This window comes from Fusarium keratoplasticum, chromosome 1, assembly GCF_025433545.1.
Source record: "Fusarium keratoplasticum isolate Fu6.1 chromosome 1, whole genome shotgun sequence".
NCBI lineage: Eukaryota > Fungi > Ascomycota > Sordariomycetes > Hypocreales > Nectriaceae > Fusarium > Fusarium keratoplasticum.
In genome coordinates this window covers 986,993-1,004,846 of record NC_070529.1, presented here as the reverse complement: position 1 = coordinate 1,004,846, position 17,854 = coordinate 986,993, and the positions used below count along the sequence as shown (strand labels likewise).

General features: G+C 53.1%; 9 protein-coding genes across 9 annotated transcripts; 5 read left to right on the top strand and 4 right to left on the bottom strand.

Annotated features, from left to right (window-relative positions):
* Positions 1–148: 148 nt before the first annotated feature.
* NCS57_00031600 (Mediator of RNA polymerase II transcription subunit 8) lies at positions 149–954 on the top strand (the record flags this gene model as incomplete). Its single annotated transcript, XM_053050403.1, has 2 exons — positions 149–291; positions 348–954. 2 exons carry the CDS (start codon positions 149–151, stop codon positions 952–954), a joined length of 750 nt encoding a protein of 249 aa, XP_052918918.1.
* An 885-nt stretch (positions 955–1,839) lies between these two features.
* On the top strand, positions 1,840–2,790 carry NCS57_00031500 (uncharacterized protein; the record flags this gene model as incomplete). Its single annotated transcript, XM_053050402.1, has 1 exon — positions 1,840–2,790. The coding sequence occupies one exon, from the start codon at positions 1,840–1,842 to the stop codon at positions 2,788–2,790; it is 951 nt and encodes a 316-aa protein (XP_052918917.1).
* A 709-nt stretch (positions 2,791–3,499) lies between these two features.
* NCS57_00031400 (uncharacterized protein) lies at positions 3,500–4,173 on the top strand (the record flags this gene model as incomplete). The annotated part of the gene is made up of 4 exons (XM_053050401.1): positions 3,500–3,675; positions 3,732–3,764; positions 3,817–3,862; positions 3,913–4,173. The coding sequence occupies 4 exons, from the start codon at positions 3,500–3,502 to the stop codon at positions 4,171–4,173; spliced, it is 516 nt and encodes a 171-aa protein (XP_052918916.1).
* Positions 4,174–4,392: 219 nt separating this feature from the next.
* NCS57_00031300 (uncharacterized protein) lies at positions 4,393–5,499 on the bottom strand (the record flags this gene model as incomplete). Its single annotated transcript, XM_053050400.1, has 3 exons — positions 4,393–4,808; positions 4,853–5,335; positions 5,382–5,499. 3 exons carry the CDS (start codon positions 5,497–5,499, stop codon positions 4,393–4,395), a joined length of 1,017 nt encoding a protein of 338 aa, XP_052918915.1.
* Positions 5,500–7,032: 1,533 nt separating this feature from the next.
* Positions 7,033–8,521, top strand: NCS57_00031200 (uncharacterized protein; the record flags this gene model as incomplete). Its single annotated transcript, XM_053050399.1, has 6 exons — positions 7,033–7,083; positions 7,138–7,220; positions 7,269–7,482; positions 7,537–7,572; positions 7,616–7,759; positions 7,802–8,521. 6 exons carry the CDS (start codon positions 7,033–7,035, stop codon positions 8,519–8,521), a joined length of 1,248 nt encoding a protein of 415 aa, XP_052918914.1.
* Positions 8,522–8,759: 238 nt separating this feature from the next.
* NCS57_00031100 (uncharacterized protein) lies at positions 8,760–9,665 on the bottom strand (the record flags this gene model as incomplete). Its single annotated transcript, XM_053050398.1, has 1 exon — positions 8,760–9,665. One exon carries the CDS (start codon positions 9,663–9,665, stop codon positions 8,760–8,762), a length of 906 nt encoding a protein of 301 aa, XP_052918913.1.
* A 718-nt stretch (positions 9,666–10,383) lies between these two features.
* Positions 10,384–10,765, top strand: NCS57_00031000 (uncharacterized protein; the record flags this gene model as incomplete). The annotated part of the gene is made up of 2 exons (XM_053050397.1): positions 10,384–10,527; positions 10,583–10,765. 2 exons carry the CDS (start codon positions 10,384–10,386, stop codon positions 10,763–10,765), a joined length of 327 nt encoding a protein of 108 aa, XP_052918912.1.
* A 1,183-nt stretch (positions 10,766–11,948) lies between these two features.
* Positions 11,949–12,674, bottom strand: NCS57_00030900 (uncharacterized protein; the record flags this gene model as incomplete). Its single annotated transcript, XM_053050396.1, has 1 exon — positions 11,949–12,674. One exon carries the CDS (start codon positions 12,672–12,674, stop codon positions 11,949–11,951), a length of 726 nt encoding a protein of 241 aa, XP_052918911.1.
* Positions 12,675–13,466: 792 nt separating this feature from the next.
* On the bottom strand, positions 13,467–17,555 carry NCS57_00030800 (Glyco-transf-28 domain-containing protein; the record flags this gene model as incomplete). The annotated part of the gene is made up of 6 exons (XM_053050395.1): positions 13,467–14,587; positions 14,637–15,457; positions 15,505–16,272; positions 16,322–16,558; positions 16,609–17,275; positions 17,339–17,555. 6 exons carry the CDS (start codon positions 17,553–17,555, stop codon positions 13,467–13,469), a joined length of 3,831 nt encoding a protein of 1,276 aa, XP_052918910.1.
* Positions 17,556–17,854: the final 299 nt, after the last annotated feature.

The following is a 17,854-nucleotide window of genomic DNA, read 5'->3' as shown; positions in this document are numbered from 1 at the left end:
TCTCAATTGTTCAGACCCATACGGGTTCAACAGATACATTTAGCGCATCTTTATTGCAGTGTTTATTTGCATCGCGAGTTCGTTTTAGCAAGAGAGAGGGTGTTCATAACCGCAATCATCAACTCCCGAGAGACTCCTTTGTATCAACATGATGGATGAATCAAGAACGCACACCTTGGACGACGATGAGCTCAAGGTCCTGGAGCAGACGCTTAGCAAGCTGGCACAGCTTTCTAGCAGCATTCAGAGCTTGAAGGCGGACCTCATGAGGAGCAATCCACTACCACCAGCGTGCGCTTCTTACCTTGCATCTTTCTCCGAGTCGCAATGACTAACCTGCTACCAAGATCCTCCCTTCAAGCCTCGACCCAGATTCTCCAGCGAAACCTTCAAACCGTCCTCGACAGTCTTAACGAGAACTCGGAGCTCTTTAACCGCATGGCCATCCATCCCTCACCAAACTACCCCGGCCGAACCCAAGAAAACGTCCTCACCCAGCTACTCCGCAAGAAACTCGAGCCCGATGTGGAAGAACTCGTTATTGAGGGTCGAGAAGTTGCCCGCCTCGCCACACCAGAGGGAATCAACGATCTTCAAGATATCTGGCACGAGCTACGACAGTGGACGATCGACCGAGTGACGGCCTACGTCCGCGACGAGGCCAGCGATGTGTACACGGCAGAAGAGCGGGCGGCAGGCGTAGAAAACGTGCGCACGGGTCTACGCAGGGATCTAGAAGATGAGGATGAAGATGAGGATGAGGAGGAAGACGACGACGACGGGACGGCCCAGCAAAAAGTAAGGGGCGCTGAGCCAGAGACGCTGCTGTGGTTTGCGGCGAGGGGAGACTTTGAGGTGCCGCGCAACGTCGAGTATGAGCGGAAGAGGGATGTGTACAAGGGGCTTCAGGGCATCAACGCGTCGCCTTTTGATATGCCGGCACAAGGGATGTAGAGATGGTTGGACAGGTTGCGACGATATATTCGTGATATTACGAGGAACTACAGCATGACTTGGTCAAGACGGCTATGCAAGTCGCCAGTCTTCAAAACGAGTTGGTCAAGGTACATTCAGCTCAGGTCTTGGAAAGATAAGCTGACAGCTGCTTAGCGCTTGAGAGACAGCTTTGACGTGCAAAGCTGATAGGAGTTTTGGGGGTTAGAACTTTGGGTGGGTTAGATTCCTTCTATTGATTTTACAGTATGCAGGTCGCCAAAAGCAGGAAACAGAGAATTAGCATTAGTTGTTTATTCTTGTCATGTGGCGTCTCTCGTGTATCAATCTAGATGCATGCCATCCACCCCGGTCATGGCCACGAGCAATGGCTTTATTGCTGAAGATTCCAACAAGACGCCATCTGAGGTCCTTCGCTGAAAGTTACCAACAGCGGGTCATTCCAATGCCATCACGCAAAATTGCCATTGCTGGGTCATTCCCATCTCCAGGTTCGCTCCCAATTGGACGTACCAGATAACCCCTCCAAGCACAGTACGGTATCCCTCGTCGTAAGCTGACCTTGCTGTGGCTGACGGTCCCTTCTGGCCACAGCCAGTGTCGTCACTCCAACGTCCATGGCGCGAAGCTAGGCCATTTGACTGCTCGCGCTTCCCCGCGTTTCTTGACAGCGCATGGCTGGGATGCTAGTGCTCACGAGGACGGGCGGGAAATGGTGGGTGCAAAATAAATGCGACGGTTCTCTCTCGGTGTGTGGTTGATGTGTGTGTTGGTGTTTTTTTGACCGAGGAGCATGAGTCGGTTACATATACCTTTGCGTGAGGAGCTGACGTTGAAGCTTCGGTTTGCTCATTTCATTGCTGTCTTGCCATCATCATCTTTGCCATGATGGAATATCAATTGTGTCGCAGTGAGCGACCGCATACTCAAGACTTCTTGTACGGGTCATTGGACATGGATATCACGAGCGACGATGCGACGCCCCGTTCAGTACCTGATCTCCCAAAGGAGGAGGGTCATGAGAGAAAGCTTACCCTCCTCTCTCTCCCGCTCGAGATCCGTCTTCACATTTACCACTGGCTTCACCTCATGAGCCCCGTCCGACATGCCCAGCTCGCGCCGTGGTATCCTACCCCCGTGCACTGCCAGTACATCCTCCGGCCCCTCGACCACGAGGCAGCGCCCGACGGTGGCGAAGACATTGAGGCTCAGGGCCTGCTCTCCCCATACCGCCCGCTTTCCGGTCTCCCGACCAGCCTCCTCCGGGCAAACTCGCAGATCTACCACGAGGCCCGGCTGATCCCCTTTTCGCAGAACGAGTTTGTCTTTGTCAACTGGTTCGCTTCAGGGCTGTGGGCTGCCCGCGCCTTCACACGGGCCCTCGCTCCCTGGCAGCGCGCGGCCTTGCGGTACGTGCGCCTCGAGGTGCTCGCCCGGGATGTGGTAGTCGGCGGCGCGGGCCGGGAGGAATGGCGGGCCCTATGCGGCGAGTGGGCCTCGGGGGTGCGCGGCTTACGGATGAAGATGGTGCTCGGTGCGAGCACGGCGACAGTCTCCGGACCCTCGGCGGGCGGAGGGGTGGGGCCCCGATCAGAGGCGGCACGGCGGTGGGTCGGCGAGGGCCTTGGCTTGATGAGACGGCTTGAGAGAGTTGAGATGGAGGTTGTGGCGCGGGGGATGAGCGACGAGGACAAGATGCTGTGGTGTGAGAAGCTGGAGAGGGAGCTGAGGGAAGGAGGACTTATGTGGGTTGTGGTTGTGTGCACGGAGAAAGTGCAGGAGAGGATGGAATGGATCAAGGGTGATGTTGCGTGGAAGAATCAGGCGGGTGCTTAGATGTTGTTGTTGTTGGATTGGGAGTCGAGGTTTGAGATTGGCATTGTGAGTACGATATATGACTGTATGATTAACGTCTATATGTAATAGGATATGTATTGGTGGAGTTGTTGATAGGTTATTGAAGCAATTATTGAGACAATTCTCTCCGACATCCGGACTACATCTCACCGCGTCACTAGCACGTTTAATACACTCTCCCATTGACCTATTAACTTGCATTAATTACACAGACTCACTCTGAATCCGTCATCCCTCAATGCCGCATCCGGTCATCGGCCACCGACAGTCCGGAGATAAAGACAAGAACGGGATAATAGTCTGTGCTAAAAATGCAGCTAACTCGGAGGCACACGAAGCCTGCGGTAAGCACAGGCATTAGGCATGTGACTTCGCGCAACTCTCGCCCGCCCAATGGTCGGCGTGAGTCACGTCACACGTCGTCAGTCACGGATCCGCTGCAGCTCCACGAAGCGATAACGGCTTTGTCTGTTGGAGAATTGACCGACTCTTTGATTCAGTGACTGACTGGTTGTTTTCTCATATATTTTGCTGCCTGGACCTCTGATCCATTGGCGACTTGAAACGTCATCTCACCCCCGCCTTCACTGCCTCCACCTTTTGGTCGATTGAGCTTCTGGAACGAAGAGACGACAACGCAGTGAGACTTGGCAGCACTTGTTTTTCTCGGCATACACACATATACACGATGGAGGCTCGGTGTCAATGCGGTTCCGTGTCTTTCAAGACGCCCCTCCCTCAGCCGTTGGCTCTCTACATCTGCCACTGCAGTGCGTGTCGACGACAGACGGGCTCTGCTTTTGGGACGTCGGCCATCTTTCCTCGGTTCAACCTGCCAGAAACTGATCAGTTGAGTTGTTACAGGTATGTAGGCAGAGGTTACAGTCACTTGGATATGTAGGCTAATGTGTTTGGCTCAGTCGACCAACTGAATCGGGACATCAACTCTACTGGTGAGTGGTTGAGATTACCTCTCCAAATTCGTTACCGATTGACATTGTGCAGTTACTTTTGCCGCAACTGTGGTACTCGTCTCATTCACTCGACGCCAGTATGTACATCTCCAACTCTCACCACGGCATCATACTCACCAACCCACAGACCAAAAACGTCGTCTCAGTCAAAGGAGGCTGCCTTGAAGGCCTCGACTGGAAGCGTGCCATCCACATCTGGACCAAGAGCGCCATGGTCCCTATTCCAGAGGGTTCTGAGACTCACTCTGAGGAGTCAGGCTTCACCGACTACGGAACGACGCAGGAGGACCTAGATCAGCCCGGAGACCTCGTGGGTAGTGGAGGGTGCAACGACCCCCCCAAGAAGAGCGAGGACGTCGTTGTGGGTGGTTGTGATTTGAGCGGGTGAGCTTGGTGTGTAGGTGTTTGTGGTGCATTAGAGATACCTGGTGGGTTGTGAGATGAGTTACTGGAGTTGATGCCTTGGAGATGGGAAAAATGTCATCTCAACATGAATCTGATGGAGTAAAGTCTTGGGAGAATTATAGGCGCAATACATGCGTAGTGGGTATACGAATAAAATCTACACTCTTGATAATACATAAAATCTCATAAATGCCAGTCTTGCTTAAACCAACCCATCAACGCTTTCCCCGTTGCGTCCATCCTGTCTGTTTCCTTCGCGGCTTTCCTCATTCGCACCACCTGGCTTGCTCACATCCGAGTGCTTGGCAGGGTCAAACACGTACATGGGAAACTCGAGAAACAGCGTCCGTTTGAGAAAGATGGGCATCTTCTCATATAGCTGTGGTGGGAAGGGGATGAGAATGCTGGTACGGTCTAGCCATCGCTTGTAACCTTTCCAGTTGTTTCCCTTTTCAAACCGTGACTTTGCCTTGGGTCGTTCAGAAAGAGGGAGGCCAGAGACAAACATGAGGAGGATGGTGAGAAAGAAGGGGCCTAGTATGGAGGCGTAAAGGGCCTTGTATGCTTGACCGCCAACGTATCCATCCGCCGCAGAGGATACGGCAATCATATAGATGGCTACTTGGTTAGTAAGAGTCGATCGATGAAGCATTTGGACTTACAAAACTGCATGATAATTTCCCCAAAGTAATTCGGGTGTCGTGAATAAGCAAAAAATCCCTTATCGCAAACATCGGACCCATTATGCGTCTTCCTAAACCGATACTTTTGAATATCGCTCACACTCTCCATAACAAACCCAATCGTCCACAACACAACACCGGCAATATCCCTCCCCGTACCAAAGTCATGCTGACGATATTGCGTGACGTTGGGACAGTTGATCAGCGTGACGGGCAGAGATACAGTCCAGACCCAAAACATCTGAAAGACCCAGAAGCCGAGAAACGGGAAAAACTTGTCGCGCTTGTCGTCGAAGCGGTCATCCTTGCCCGTCTTGAGGATGCGGAAGAGGAGGAAGCCAGAGAGGCGGAGGGCCCAGACTATTAGGAAGAGGGAGGATACGATTTGGCGTGCGTGGTGGTGGCCGCTAAAGGAGAGGGTGAGGATGGCTAGGAGGGCAAAGTTGGTTCCTCCGGCAAAGTCTGGGTGATGTGAGTAGCTGTGTCTTTAAGAGAATGGTGGATGTACCTGTGAGTTTGTCGAATTTCAAGGTAAAGGCTATAGCAAAGAAAAAGAGTTGATAGGCGACCGTTATAATAGCGGTGATGCCCAGGTAGTAGTTGTCAAGGACGTGTACGACCGTCATATTGACTGCTAAAGATGCTTGAATGGTGCAACTCCCATTTCATCAAAGAGAGCAAATCTTTTGAGAATAAATAACACAAAGAATCGCACTCGCATTCGCATCAAACAAAGTCAAGCATGTCATGTTTATCATTGACGTTGAGCAAACAGTGTCGCATTCTGTTAGTGAATGTCTTGGACCCTGAGTGATGACGTAGATGAAGTTATCCCATCATCGGGCGCAGCAGGACGGAAGTACCCCGCCACGTGTTTTAACGCGGAAAGGTACACACACTTTGTCGGAATTAAACCATCTCAAAAAGGGCAAACCGATCGAGTTTATCGTTTGGCGATCCGCGGCTTGCTCGGATCTACAGTAACCTCAACGGCCCAGCCACGGTCGAAAGGCACTTTACGCGCTCTCTCCCTTTACTTCCTCTCCTTCATTAGCAGTAGTCATTTTCATCTCTGCCCGCCAAGGCTTAGCTCCATCCAAGTCAATGCGCCCAATGAACCAGGGAGGTTTCACTTCCGTCTCGCCATTGACGGAGAATTTTCGAGCCGCGGTCTCTTAAGCATAGACAGGGGTTTTTTTTTCCACCTCAGCCACAGCGGAAGACTTGCCGAACACGTTCTTTTTGACAGGTACAAGAAGCAAAGCGCACAATCTCGGTAGGATGCGTACGCGTTGCGTTCCTGCAGTAGCAGAGCGTGCCCAGAGTCTTGGGTCTGAAGGCGCTTGTCAAAACTCTTGGTGAGACTGTATTGTCTTCATCTGATGTTTGACTTGTTGAAGGATGGTGGTATCAGATTGGCGCCTGCAACCGTCATCATCTCGTCTTGTTCCAACAGATGATATCAAGTTGATATCGACAATTCAATTTCACACAACTTCAAGTCTTGAGTCAAGTCCTTCTTGTATTTCAAGAAAATCTAGACCCCTCCACTACCATAAACTAAATGGCACCATCACCGAGTCCACCGCTTCACCCGTCGCCGCGCCGTCTCAGGCCCCCCCTTTGAACCCCCTGAACACCAACCCACACCCTAGCTTTCAACCCATACCTCGGGACGGTTTGAGCCTCAGTCGCCGATTCCAGAATCAGAAAAAAATGCGACCCTGGCCTTGGCGATTAAGCCATGCAAATCGTCCCATTTTCCCTCTCTCCTCTCTCTCTCTCCCGTTGAGAACTCTTCTTCTTTCCCCTCATGCCCGTCTCTCCTTCGGCTGTTGAGAAAACCCCCTCGTTGATCTATCACGTCGCGTGTCTTTCGGGCTAGGACCCCCCTTCGCCAATCTTTTTTGTGCCGTATTCTCTTCTCATCTGCCGCGGGCAACTGTTTCAACTTTGGCCCAGTGCCTTGTCGACTTTTGTTTAATGCCTGCGTCGGGATAGTTTCCCCTCTTCCCTCAGTCACTCGTTCAAAATATTTACCTGCCTTTGTAACCCTTCGTCAACAAAAACATCCCAACGGCTGGACTGTTGTGTCATTCTTTTAACCCGAGCGTTGCGTTGCGTTGCGTCTGAGATACCCTTCTAAGGAAATAATCGATATGAGGCTGGTGGCTTTGGGCCTATGGCTCGCCTCTGTCCAGGTTGCGCAGGTGGGTTCTCCAACTTGCACCATTCGTAAAGATCGACAACTGACACTCTCTTAGGCCGCCACTAGTGGGAGGTTTGGACATAGGTCTTTCAGGAAGAGACAGGCTGTTGAAGAGCCCGCCGCTCCCAAGTTTGAAGGGTATGGCAAGTTGCGATAACATCGTTCATGAGACTAACACTCGTGTAGACTCCGGCTCTCCTACGTCACCGAGACCACCACCGAGAAAGTGACCGAGACCCAGGTCATCGTTCAGACTGCCCAGAACGATGCCGTCGCCGTCGCTGAGACCGTCACTGTGACCATCAACCCGCCCGCCGTTACCGTCACCATCAATGCGCCGGCTGAAACTGTTACGATCAACGCGCCTCCCATCACCATCACCGAAGTCGCCGCGGCACCTGTGAGTTGCTTTGCTAGAAACTCATGTTGAAGCTTTGTTAACGAGCGACTCCAGCCTCCTATCACGGTCACCGAGACTATCACTTCAGCTGTAAGTTGCGCTATCCAAGTATTCGAATTCTACTGAGAGGCAGAAGGTTGCCCAGCCGTTTACTGTTGTCGAAGTTTCGCCCATCACCATTGTCGAGGTTTCCCCTATCACTGTTGTCGATGTCGTCACCCAGCCCGTGCCACAGCCGCCTGTGACCGAGACGATCACTGTCGCTGGCGAAGCTCCCGTAAGTCCCCTCCCTGATGCTTAAGCATTATATGCTGACTAGGCGAAGCCTCCCGTTACTCTCATCGAGACTGTGCAGGCACCAGCAGACAGCGTTGAGGATAACAAGACAGCGGGACCAGGCGTCACCACTATCCCCATCGCTGAAAGCGCTCTCCCGACGACGACATTCTCTGAGGATCCTCTAGCCCAGTCCCGCGTTGAAGAATCATCCTCCGCTGAGGAGTCGGCAACATCTGCCAAGGAGTCGGCAACATCCGCTGAGGAGTCAACTGCACCAGCCCAGGAGTCAACTGCACCAGCCCAGGAATCAACTGCATCGGCCAAGGAATCGACCGCCAGCTCCAAGACATCGACAACAGCCGCGAAAGAATCAACCACCGAGGTCGCCAGCGTCCCCAGCGACACTACTGAAGCAGTCCCGACGACCGAGGCACCAGCTGCCACGTCTGCCCCCACCATCCCCGTCATGGAGAGCAACATCGTTCTGGGGCCATCGCCATCCAACGACGGAGCAGCACCCGCACCCGCTCAGCCTACCGGGGGCTCCAACTCGCTCAACCTTGGTGACCTGGCACCCGACGCAACTGCAGACGCTGGTACAGCCTTGCCTGCCGTCACGGCCGAGCCAGAAGCCGAAGAACCCCGGACCCGTGCTCCTATCAACATCTCAACCTTGTCCCTCAGCAGCGCGATCAACTTGGGAAATCTCGGCGGAGGAGGAGCAGGTCTGCTCAAAGCCCGTGCGACGAATGCTCCGTGAGAATATGTCGGTAATGTGGTGGTAGAGCAGGAGAGGGGGAATCGCTAGTCGATGGAATGCGAGTGTGTGTGTGGTTGCTATCAAGATACCTCTTCCCAAGGGCCCTATGCTAATTCTTCTGCCCTGATAATAATGCGAGCGAGTCTCTGGAGATCTGTGTCAATTGTGCCTCCTTCTATGGGTATCATGCCATCTTGTGTCCCTTTTCCGGTCCTAAACGCCATATCGATTCACTCTTTCATTTCTTGTCTGGTCCTGCACCCCTTGACGCCAGCTTCATCTTCTTGGCCTGTCGCTTGCTCATCGGCTGGGCGTCCTCCCCGTCACTCTTGCGCTTCTGATTCTGTCCCTTGTTCTTCTTCTTTCCAGTCGCATCCGAGGCCTTCTTTCCATCTTCGTCGGCATCGCCTTGCTCCTCGTCTCGCTTAGCAACCTCGACTACGTCAATGACCCCTCTGAATCCACTCCTCTTGATGCCCTCATTCACCACGATGGAACGGGGTATCGCGCCGAGGCCTTGCATTCCCTTTTCGCTGTTTAGGCCCCACACGTTCAGCAAGTTGACCACATCCGCAGGCGCGCGGAGTGATAGCGCATCCTTTGCTTCACTGCTGATCATGATGCCCCGACCGCGAGTCGCCCGCACCAAACTCGTGACGTTGCTGATGAAGTTTGCGCGACCTCGAGCGTCAGCGGCTAGGGCTTGGCTGTAGCACACCTCGAACCGCACACCGCGCGTTACGGCAGCCATGCAAGGCTTCGGACGAAAGTGGAACTGAAAGTGCTGGGTAAAGTCCATGGATATTATCGGCACATCGAGGGTTAGGCAGGCATTCTGAAAGGCCTTGTCGGTAAGAGGTCGGATGGCGAGGATATCGTACGCAGCAACGAGAGAGCCTAGGCGATAGTTTGAGGCCGCCGGATCTGTGAGCGGGAGTGTCGCGCGGTGGAGGATGTTTGGGAGCTTTGCGGACGATGATGGCAACTTGGGGAAGGGCGCGACGGGGTTGGAAGGAAATGGGAGGGTGAGCTCGTGGCTTAGGGCGACTGTCGAGTAGCCGAGGGAGGACGAGAGAGTGAGAGTCTGCAGGAGTTGGTCGGGGGTGGTCGAGGGCGACCAGGCGATGTTGAGGTCGTAGAGCATGGTGGGTGGTGGTGGGTTTGCGCTATGGTGTGCAGGAGGAGCAGTTGGGCATGGTAGAGCTAAAGCAGTAGTTGGAATAACGGATCTTCGTCTCCTTTGCGATTGGAAGCTTTATATCAAAGCAAAGCTATCTCGATGCTGGTTCAATGGCATGTGAGCCGAAGCAAAGAGTCGCACGCGATGGATGTCTGGTTTGGCTTTTTTTTGCGGGACGTTGTACCTTCCCCGTCCTAATGGTTGGTGGCGCCGGGTGTCAGGAGAAGCTGTGGTCCGTGCGTCCACGAACCTGCCGCTAAGCAAGCGCGACTCGTCCTGCCTTCGTCATCACCTTCTTTCCCCAACAACCAACCAGGAACAGCATCTCGGGTCTGTAAAGCTGCAGCCGGTTTATTACTCATGACCTGGAATCTTTTATAACCTCACCTGTATAAACTTTCTACTCTTTCCCCTCTCTTACAACGTCTCCCCGCATATCGGCCGACTACTCTATCCCAATCCTCCGACCGTTACACATTCCTGATCACGTCTGCCGACGTCTGTCGCAGCGGAAGAAATCACCGAGAACCCACGCCAAGACCTGCGCCCCCTTGTGACGACGCCCAACCTTTAACTTGGGTCCGACACATCTCCGACACAACCGTCCTTCTACATCATCTGATACTCAACCATCGACTCGACCCGGTCGTATTTCATCGTCGTCCCGCTTACAGATTTGACAATGTTCTTCTTCTTTGTGTGCGGAGAGCACACCTTCCGAAAGGAAGTCAAAGGCTATGAGGGCATGGTATGCCAATGCCACCACTGCGGCAACATGGCCGCCCACGTCACCAAGAGTAATCCTTGGTTTACTTTCTGCTGGATTGTACGTCTTTGCCTTATTCACCTGCTAAGCCTCTACTAACGTGGTGATTTTGCAGCCCGTCGTCCCTCTGTCCATCTCTGGCTACACCGACGTCGCATGCCGCATCTGCAACTTCCACCAGCCGCTCGAGAACCGACCAGATGTAAAGGCCATGGCCAACGGCGGGGCTCCACCTCAAGGCCAGTACTACCCTCCACAGGGGCAACCTCACGGACAACAACCCATGCGATACGGTTAAGACGAACGAACTCTTGGTTGTGTGCGCTGTTATCCAGGAAACAGGCCGCCGTGAGCGTAGGCTTATGGGGATGTATATTGCTGGTGGGGGTAATCTGGGCGCTTATCGTTTTGGTTTGTGTTTTGGGATTTAGAGGCAACAAGCCTGGTGTTGTGGCGAAGCGGTTCACAGGAGACCAAGGGGATTCTATTACAATTTTGCCATGTGTTGGAAGCGTGGTCGGGCCGTGCCTTTGGAAGTACGTTTTGCCCGTCAGGCGTGTCTCTTGTTCCTTTGTCCTGGAAGAGACTGCATCTACGATGCCCGAACCAGTTCCAACACGACAGAACATGGTTCAAGACACTCTGTCCTGGGCATGACTGTCTATCGACTATCGGCAGGGGGTTGGCTCAACTTGATCTGGAACAAGTGTGGGCTACCGACCTGCGCATGAGACAATCAAGCTACCAGTTCGACTAGAAGGCCAAGTCGTCCCTTCAATATGTCTGGAAGCGGATATTTCCCTGCCCAATCGAATCGAATTTTCAGGCCTCAAAGACACAGCTTGGTTCTATTTGAGCGATCATCAAGGGGAAAGGCAATATTCATACACATTCAAGCGTCACAATAATTAGGTGTCCTTTGGGTTTTTCTTTTCCTCATCTCTTTTATGTCTCTCTATCTATGCCTTCCAAGGCACTCGCTACCTTTACCTCCTATCTATCCATCCTTTCTTTGCCTCAACGCTCACGTTGGTCCCTGAACCACATGCTCAGCACATGCAATCATCGTTGAGGATAGTAAAATGATTTAATTATCATTTGGGACACACAGAAGGGGAGGTCTAGATAATCCTCCAGCTGCATATCATCCCAAGAGTGAGGAACACCAGGATTCTCGCTTGGTTTGGTAACATCGAGAATATGTTGCTCTGCCCGCAGCCTCCTCTCCCTCCCCACCGTCGCCCAGTATTGGCTTTGCAAGATGCTAGCCTCGGGTTCCATCTCTATCTTCCAAGCCATGAGCGGTTCCACTTCAGGGACCGAGAAGCCCTCGGCGCTCAGCGCCAAATCGATCAAGTGCTGCCAGTCTTCCCCTAGCTTGTCATCATACAGAGCAACGCATGCTCTGATCCATCCCTCAGGGACGAAACCGGCATGGGTCCAGTTCTGGATGCCAGCAACGCGTCCCTCGCAGTGGAAAATTACATCTGGGGGTACAGAACGTTGTGGGCAAAGACGAGTTTGGAGCAGTCCAGGCCCATGGTCTCGCAGTTCTCGAGCATCGCCTGGGGCGTGTTGCCCGCCATCCAGGGGTGGATGAGAAGACCACCGTCACGCATGTGGCTACCGTTGACGCCCCCGACACCCTCGATGCTACAACGCTCCCACGATGCGAGCTCCCTACAGAATCTCGCGATCTGGAGCACGCAGCGGTTCTTGTGGTCTGCATCCAGGCCCTTCCAGACCCTGTCGAGGGGCAAGCCATCAAGCTTGCTATGGATGATGTATTCATACCCGTCAAACTCAAAGTCGGCGTAGACGACAGGCACCTGAAGGCTCAGGGGCCGCCCCTGGAGGGCTCTTAACGTGTCTGCCTCCTTAGTGTCCTGGTTCCCTACCCTGAGCTGCACCCTGAGCACACACTGCCCAATCTCCCACATGGCGCCCTCCTCTTTCCAGTGACGCAGCAGCTTGAACCTGCTGGGGTCCTGGATAGGGCTTGAGCGCGGCCGCGGGTTCGGCGCCTCGAAAGCGTAGTACCAACCCGCTCCATCACCAACGGGCCAACTGATCTTATCCTTGGGCGAGTCGAGGAGCGTGATAAGAAGTCTTCCTCCGATGATCCACGTCCACTCGTCGACTTGGCGGAATGTCCGGTGGAAATGGACGTACTGCGGCAGGCCCGTGGGGTAGAGCTGGGAGCCCATGGTTGTTGTGTTTTGTTTTGTTGCTAAAGATGGGTTTTCTGAAATATATTAGGTGTATGTGAAGTGATGTCTTGAGTTCATGTGCGAGATGGTTGTTGCTGTCTGAGGAGCTCATCAGATGATATTCATAAGAAGCAGAATCTATTTTATCAACATCTGTCCGTGGATCTGAAGAGTCTTGTCCACATAGAATAAAATCGACGCAGGCAAATACAAGTAAGAGTACAGACTCTCTCGCCATATGGGCAGGAACATGCTTTTGATGCTATACGCAACGGCAGTGAACATGTGTGCACTTTTTTCACACTCGACTGAGCAACGTGCGCTCAGCATTAACACTCTAACCTGTATCCTCCTCAAGTAAACAACACCTAAACCTTCAACTTGGACTCTTGAGGCATTGCTTCTCTTTGTGCTTTGCCGCAACACTGGAGAGGGCTTGAGGTCCTTTTCCTTACCCAATCCTCTCTTGGCTAAGGGACACACAAAGGAGATTACCCCTGAACAGCCACCAACATGCCAGCAGCAACTCAAACACACAAAAGTATCATCCACGTGATTATTTCTCATTGTCCCTCTAGTCAATTACAAGTAACAACTTTCGCTATGGTATTATGTATCACTAGTATTTCGAAACATAATTCACCCATGACACGGTTCAGGTACCAAGAATGAGCAATAAGAACTTGAAATCCCCTCTTCTATACATGTTGCAACGTGGGTATCCTAGCCTCCTACGGCAATACAAAACTAAAAAGAACTCATCAAATCATTCAATCGCTCGGTATAGCATCAAGCCCCCGATGGGCCTGAGTAGTCCCCCTTGCTCATCTTCAAGCTCTCCTCCATCGCCCGTCTCAGCTCCTCGTCTTCATCCTCCTCATCTGCCTTGCCTTTCCCTTTCATCATCTGCTGCCTGTACTCCTCTTCTGCCAAGCTCTGTTTCTTGACATATTCCATAACAATCTCCTCCTCAGTCCTCTGGCTCGCCTCCTTTGCCATCGCTTCTTTTGAGGCCGCGATGGCGCGTTCAAGTTCTTCATCGTCGTTGTCTCTCGGAGGAAGAGGTGGCGGATTCTTTGATGCCTCAATAGCGCGCTGCAGCTCTGCGTCTTCATCGTTGGGCGGTTGTGGTTGTGGTTGTGCGAGGGGAGCCGGTCGGGAAACAGCTGTGTCCACGTCGAGTTCCACGAAACCAGATTCCTGGGGCAACTGTGCGTCGGCAACGAGACTCTGCTGAATGGCCTGTTCGATGAGAGCCTGGTACTCCTCGTCCGTAATTTGGTAGTCTTCGTCTTTGAATATCGACGGGTCCTTGAGTGGAAGCGGGGGAGCCTGTTCTGACTCGACCTTTTGTCGTACGGCCTTGACGCTCTCTCGGACGGCTGCCTCGATCATAGCATCCTCCTCGGCATTTCCACGTGAAGTCTCCAAAACGGATGCCCGGATAGCTCTCTCTAGCTCGGCATCTTCCGACAAGCTTGTCTGTATACTCGAGGAGTCGCTGGCCGTAGGTGGTGGAATCGTGACGTCCACATAGCCCCTCTTCCACGCTTCCTTCTCGGCATGCAACTTCTTCCTCTCATCAAAAGACAGCTTCCTCGTATGCAACCATCCAGTACGTGGGCGATCAAACGTGGAATCGGCTCCTCCGCTGGTCGGTTGCGAGTCTGCTGGGAGCTTGCCCGCCACCTTCTCCTTTCTCTTCATGGCGTAAAAGTTCTTGAGGTCGAACTTGACATTGTTCCAGCGCTTCACAACATCTTCTCTCTCCTCAGGGGTCGATTCCATCATCTCATGCTGACCTTGAACAGCCCGTGATGAGACGATGTAGTTGTGGACGCTTTTGGTGAAGAACTTGTTGATCTCGGCGTGAACCCCCTGCATGGTGTAGGCTGGAATGCCCCAGATACCTTGAACAAGTCAGCATACCTTCAAATATTTCCATCTTGCTCGACTCACCTGCTGCGGGCTTCGCAACCAAGCCGCCAATGCCTTTACCAAAACCCTTGACCAAGCCTTGCACTCCCTCCTTCTCAGCACCTTTCAAGGGCTGTGTTACAAGACCAGCGATGCCATCAAAAACTCCATAGCCGAGTTCCTTGCCAGCGACCATGATTCCAGAACCAAGACCAGTAACTTTCTCAACTGGCCGTATAGTGTCGTCATTGTAGAGCCTCGGCATGTTTCTGAAGCCTCGGGCAAGACCCAGGCAAAAGTTCATAGGCGTCTTCGCTCCTGTAGACACGATCCTGCCAACCCCCTTGCCAGTACCCACCGCCGCGTTAAGGGTCATGTAGTTTGTAGGCGAGGAACTGCGCTCTCGATTGCCTCCAAATGCTTGCTTCAGTTGGTCCCTTGATGGCCTATGAATTGTCGATCCTTGGAAATTCGAGGATCCAGGGGACAAAGGAGTCGAGAAGGTGGATGAGGCATCGCTCAAAGTGGGTTGAGATGCATTAGAATGGCTAGTAATGGCGAGCGTCGAGTTCGCGGTTCCAGCCTCCGAAACGCTAGGCGCAGGCGTCAATCTCGAATCGGTTTCAGTTGTCGGAGGTGTGAGCAGTGAGGTCTCACTCTGCGATGCTGCAGGTTTTTCAGGGCTTTGTGGTCGATCCTGTGAAGCTTCAGGCTCTTTAGTCCGTTGCATACTTCGGAAGATCTCCCTGGGCATATCGGCAATGGCCATTCCGATACCTCCAAGATCAGAGACAAGGGACATGGTGCAGGCCGAGATGGGGTCTGGCGGCTGGTCCTCGGTGTTGTACTCATTCGGGCGATATCTGCTCTTGATTAGCGCAACACTTCCAGACCTGTCCAGGTGGCTTACAGCTTGAGGTCGGACCACTGAAGTGAGCCGTCATCGACCAGAACCGCAGCAGCAAAGGGGCTCAGCCGCACTTGAGTTCTCCTTACCCGCCAGGCCGCGGCACGGCTTGGTGACACGGAGCATCGCAAGTTGTCCACGTTTAGATGATCGTGGAAGCTCTTTCCACCCACATCAGTGCCCTTCTCTTCTCGAATCTTGGCTCCCAACGCCTTCGCTTGCTCCAGAGTCTCAGGGCGAAGGCAGAATTGAATAGACTCGGCCAGTTTCTCTGCCGTCAACGCCTTGTAGGGGACCGGCTCGGGACCTGCGTTAGCTCTTGCTATCATGGCACCCCAGAACGGCTGATCACCGAAGAATGGAACCACAATCGTGGGCTTTCCGGCCTTGATACCAGCAGCAGTGGTTCCTGCGCCGCCGTGGTGGACAACACAAGAGACATGCTCGAAAAGCCAGTCATGAGGCACATTTCCCAGCATGTACACACCATCAGGTATGCCAAGTTCGTCAGCGCCAAGCCCTCCCCAGCCCTTAGATACCAGGGCTCGTACACCCGCAAGCCTGACTGCTTCGAAGATCATTTCAGTCATGGCGTTGGGGTCGTCGACGACGATGGAGCCAAATCCGATATAAACGGGAGGTGGACCGTCTCGCAGGAATGCCTCAAGTTCTGGGTCTGGTGTGTAGGAGGATGCTAGGTTAAGAAAGTAAAAGCCAGCAATGTCGATATGTCGACCCCAATCGTTTGGCTTGGGGATCAAAGCCGGTGACCTAGGTTGGAGTCAGGGTTGTCCTCAGTAAAGTCAGTACATATACTCACCAACAATATGTCCAAGAGATCTGGAGCCTAGCCAGTAATCCAGGAGCCCAAATCAGTGAAAGCGGAGGAAGATCGAGGGCCTTTTCTCGAAACCGGTTGATAACGTCTCCCAATCCCTGCCAAGTCATCATTTCGACAAGTGTGTAAGTCATGTAGTTGGTCATAACATCATCCGTGTTAGAGGATTGAATGTTGGCCAAGGGGTGAGGGAATGCCCTTGTTGGCGACCAAGGCATACTAGACGGATCATTAACAGGCGCTCATTTGTAAAGGGGAAAGCAACTCACGTAAACATCATGTGCACTGGAATACCCATCTTTTCAGCAATGTGAACATGGGCAAAGCTAGGGGGGTTCGCAATAATGGCATCGGCGACAAAAGGCTCTTGACCTGCGCCTGATACCTCCAATGACGCATCCAGAGGAGCATTCTTGGCATGAGGAGTCGGTGGCGGTCCAAGGCCATCGCCTCCTTCTATGCAGGATCGCCAGCAGCCGAGGAGAATATCCTGAATACCCTTCCGACGCTTGCTCACTTCGCCGCTCGTAATAGCATCAAAGCCAGGCATCAAACCAGGATGCTTGACCATGAAAGCCATCAGTTCAGCGGGGTCACCGCCGATATTAAAGAATTCGAGGCCATTCTCCTCGACGAATGTTTGAAAAGTAGCATGTGTAGCAATTCGCACTCGATGTCCGTATGTATCTTTGAGTACTTTGCCTAGGGCGACAAAGGGTTGGACATCGCCTCGGGAACCGACAATCTGTACGACGACGTTGAGCTTGGGTGGCGGTGTCTGGCCTGGGAGGCCGCCGAGGCTTGGGGGGATGTATGCGGGAGGAAGGACAGGAGGTTCAGGTTCGGCGGCGGTGACTTGTCTTTGAAGAGTCGGGGCAAGGAGATCGGCGAGTCTTCTGTTCTTGGTGTTGATATTGATGTTGACTCGGCCATCGCCTAATGACATCAGTTAGGTGGGATGTTTCCCTCATGATAGCTGCACACATGCTGGGTACATACCCGTCACCTCGGCGCCAGCATCAAAACCAGGCTGAGAGAAATGAACTTGATCGTGGCTCTCTCCATACGGCGGTGGAGCGCCATCGCCAGGGTCGATGTCGGGCAACTGAAAGCCATCTGTGACAAGGGCGTCTGCCATGTCATTGCGGGGGATAGCCTGTTGCTGTTGCTGGCTCGCAGCAGCAGCGGCAGCCTTCTTCTCGTCCATGACTGCCATGGCGACGAGCTTGCAGTGTTCGACGGAAGAAAGAGTAGTAGAAGCCTAGCATCCAAAGAAGCTGGGCGGTTACTGTACTGAAAGTGGGAGATGGAGGGGTCTTGTATGAAGCTCTCATGGTGGAGCAGAGGAAGGTCCCATCTCATAGTGGGGGAACGACTTGAAACTGAGTTGCATCAACCTCCTACGTCAGCCCTACAAATTCGAGCTCCAGCTCTAAGCCCCCCCCCCTGGAGCTTGGTCCTCGATCCACCATCCTAGAAGGGCTTAGACGTTATTAATAGCGGGCATAATCGCAA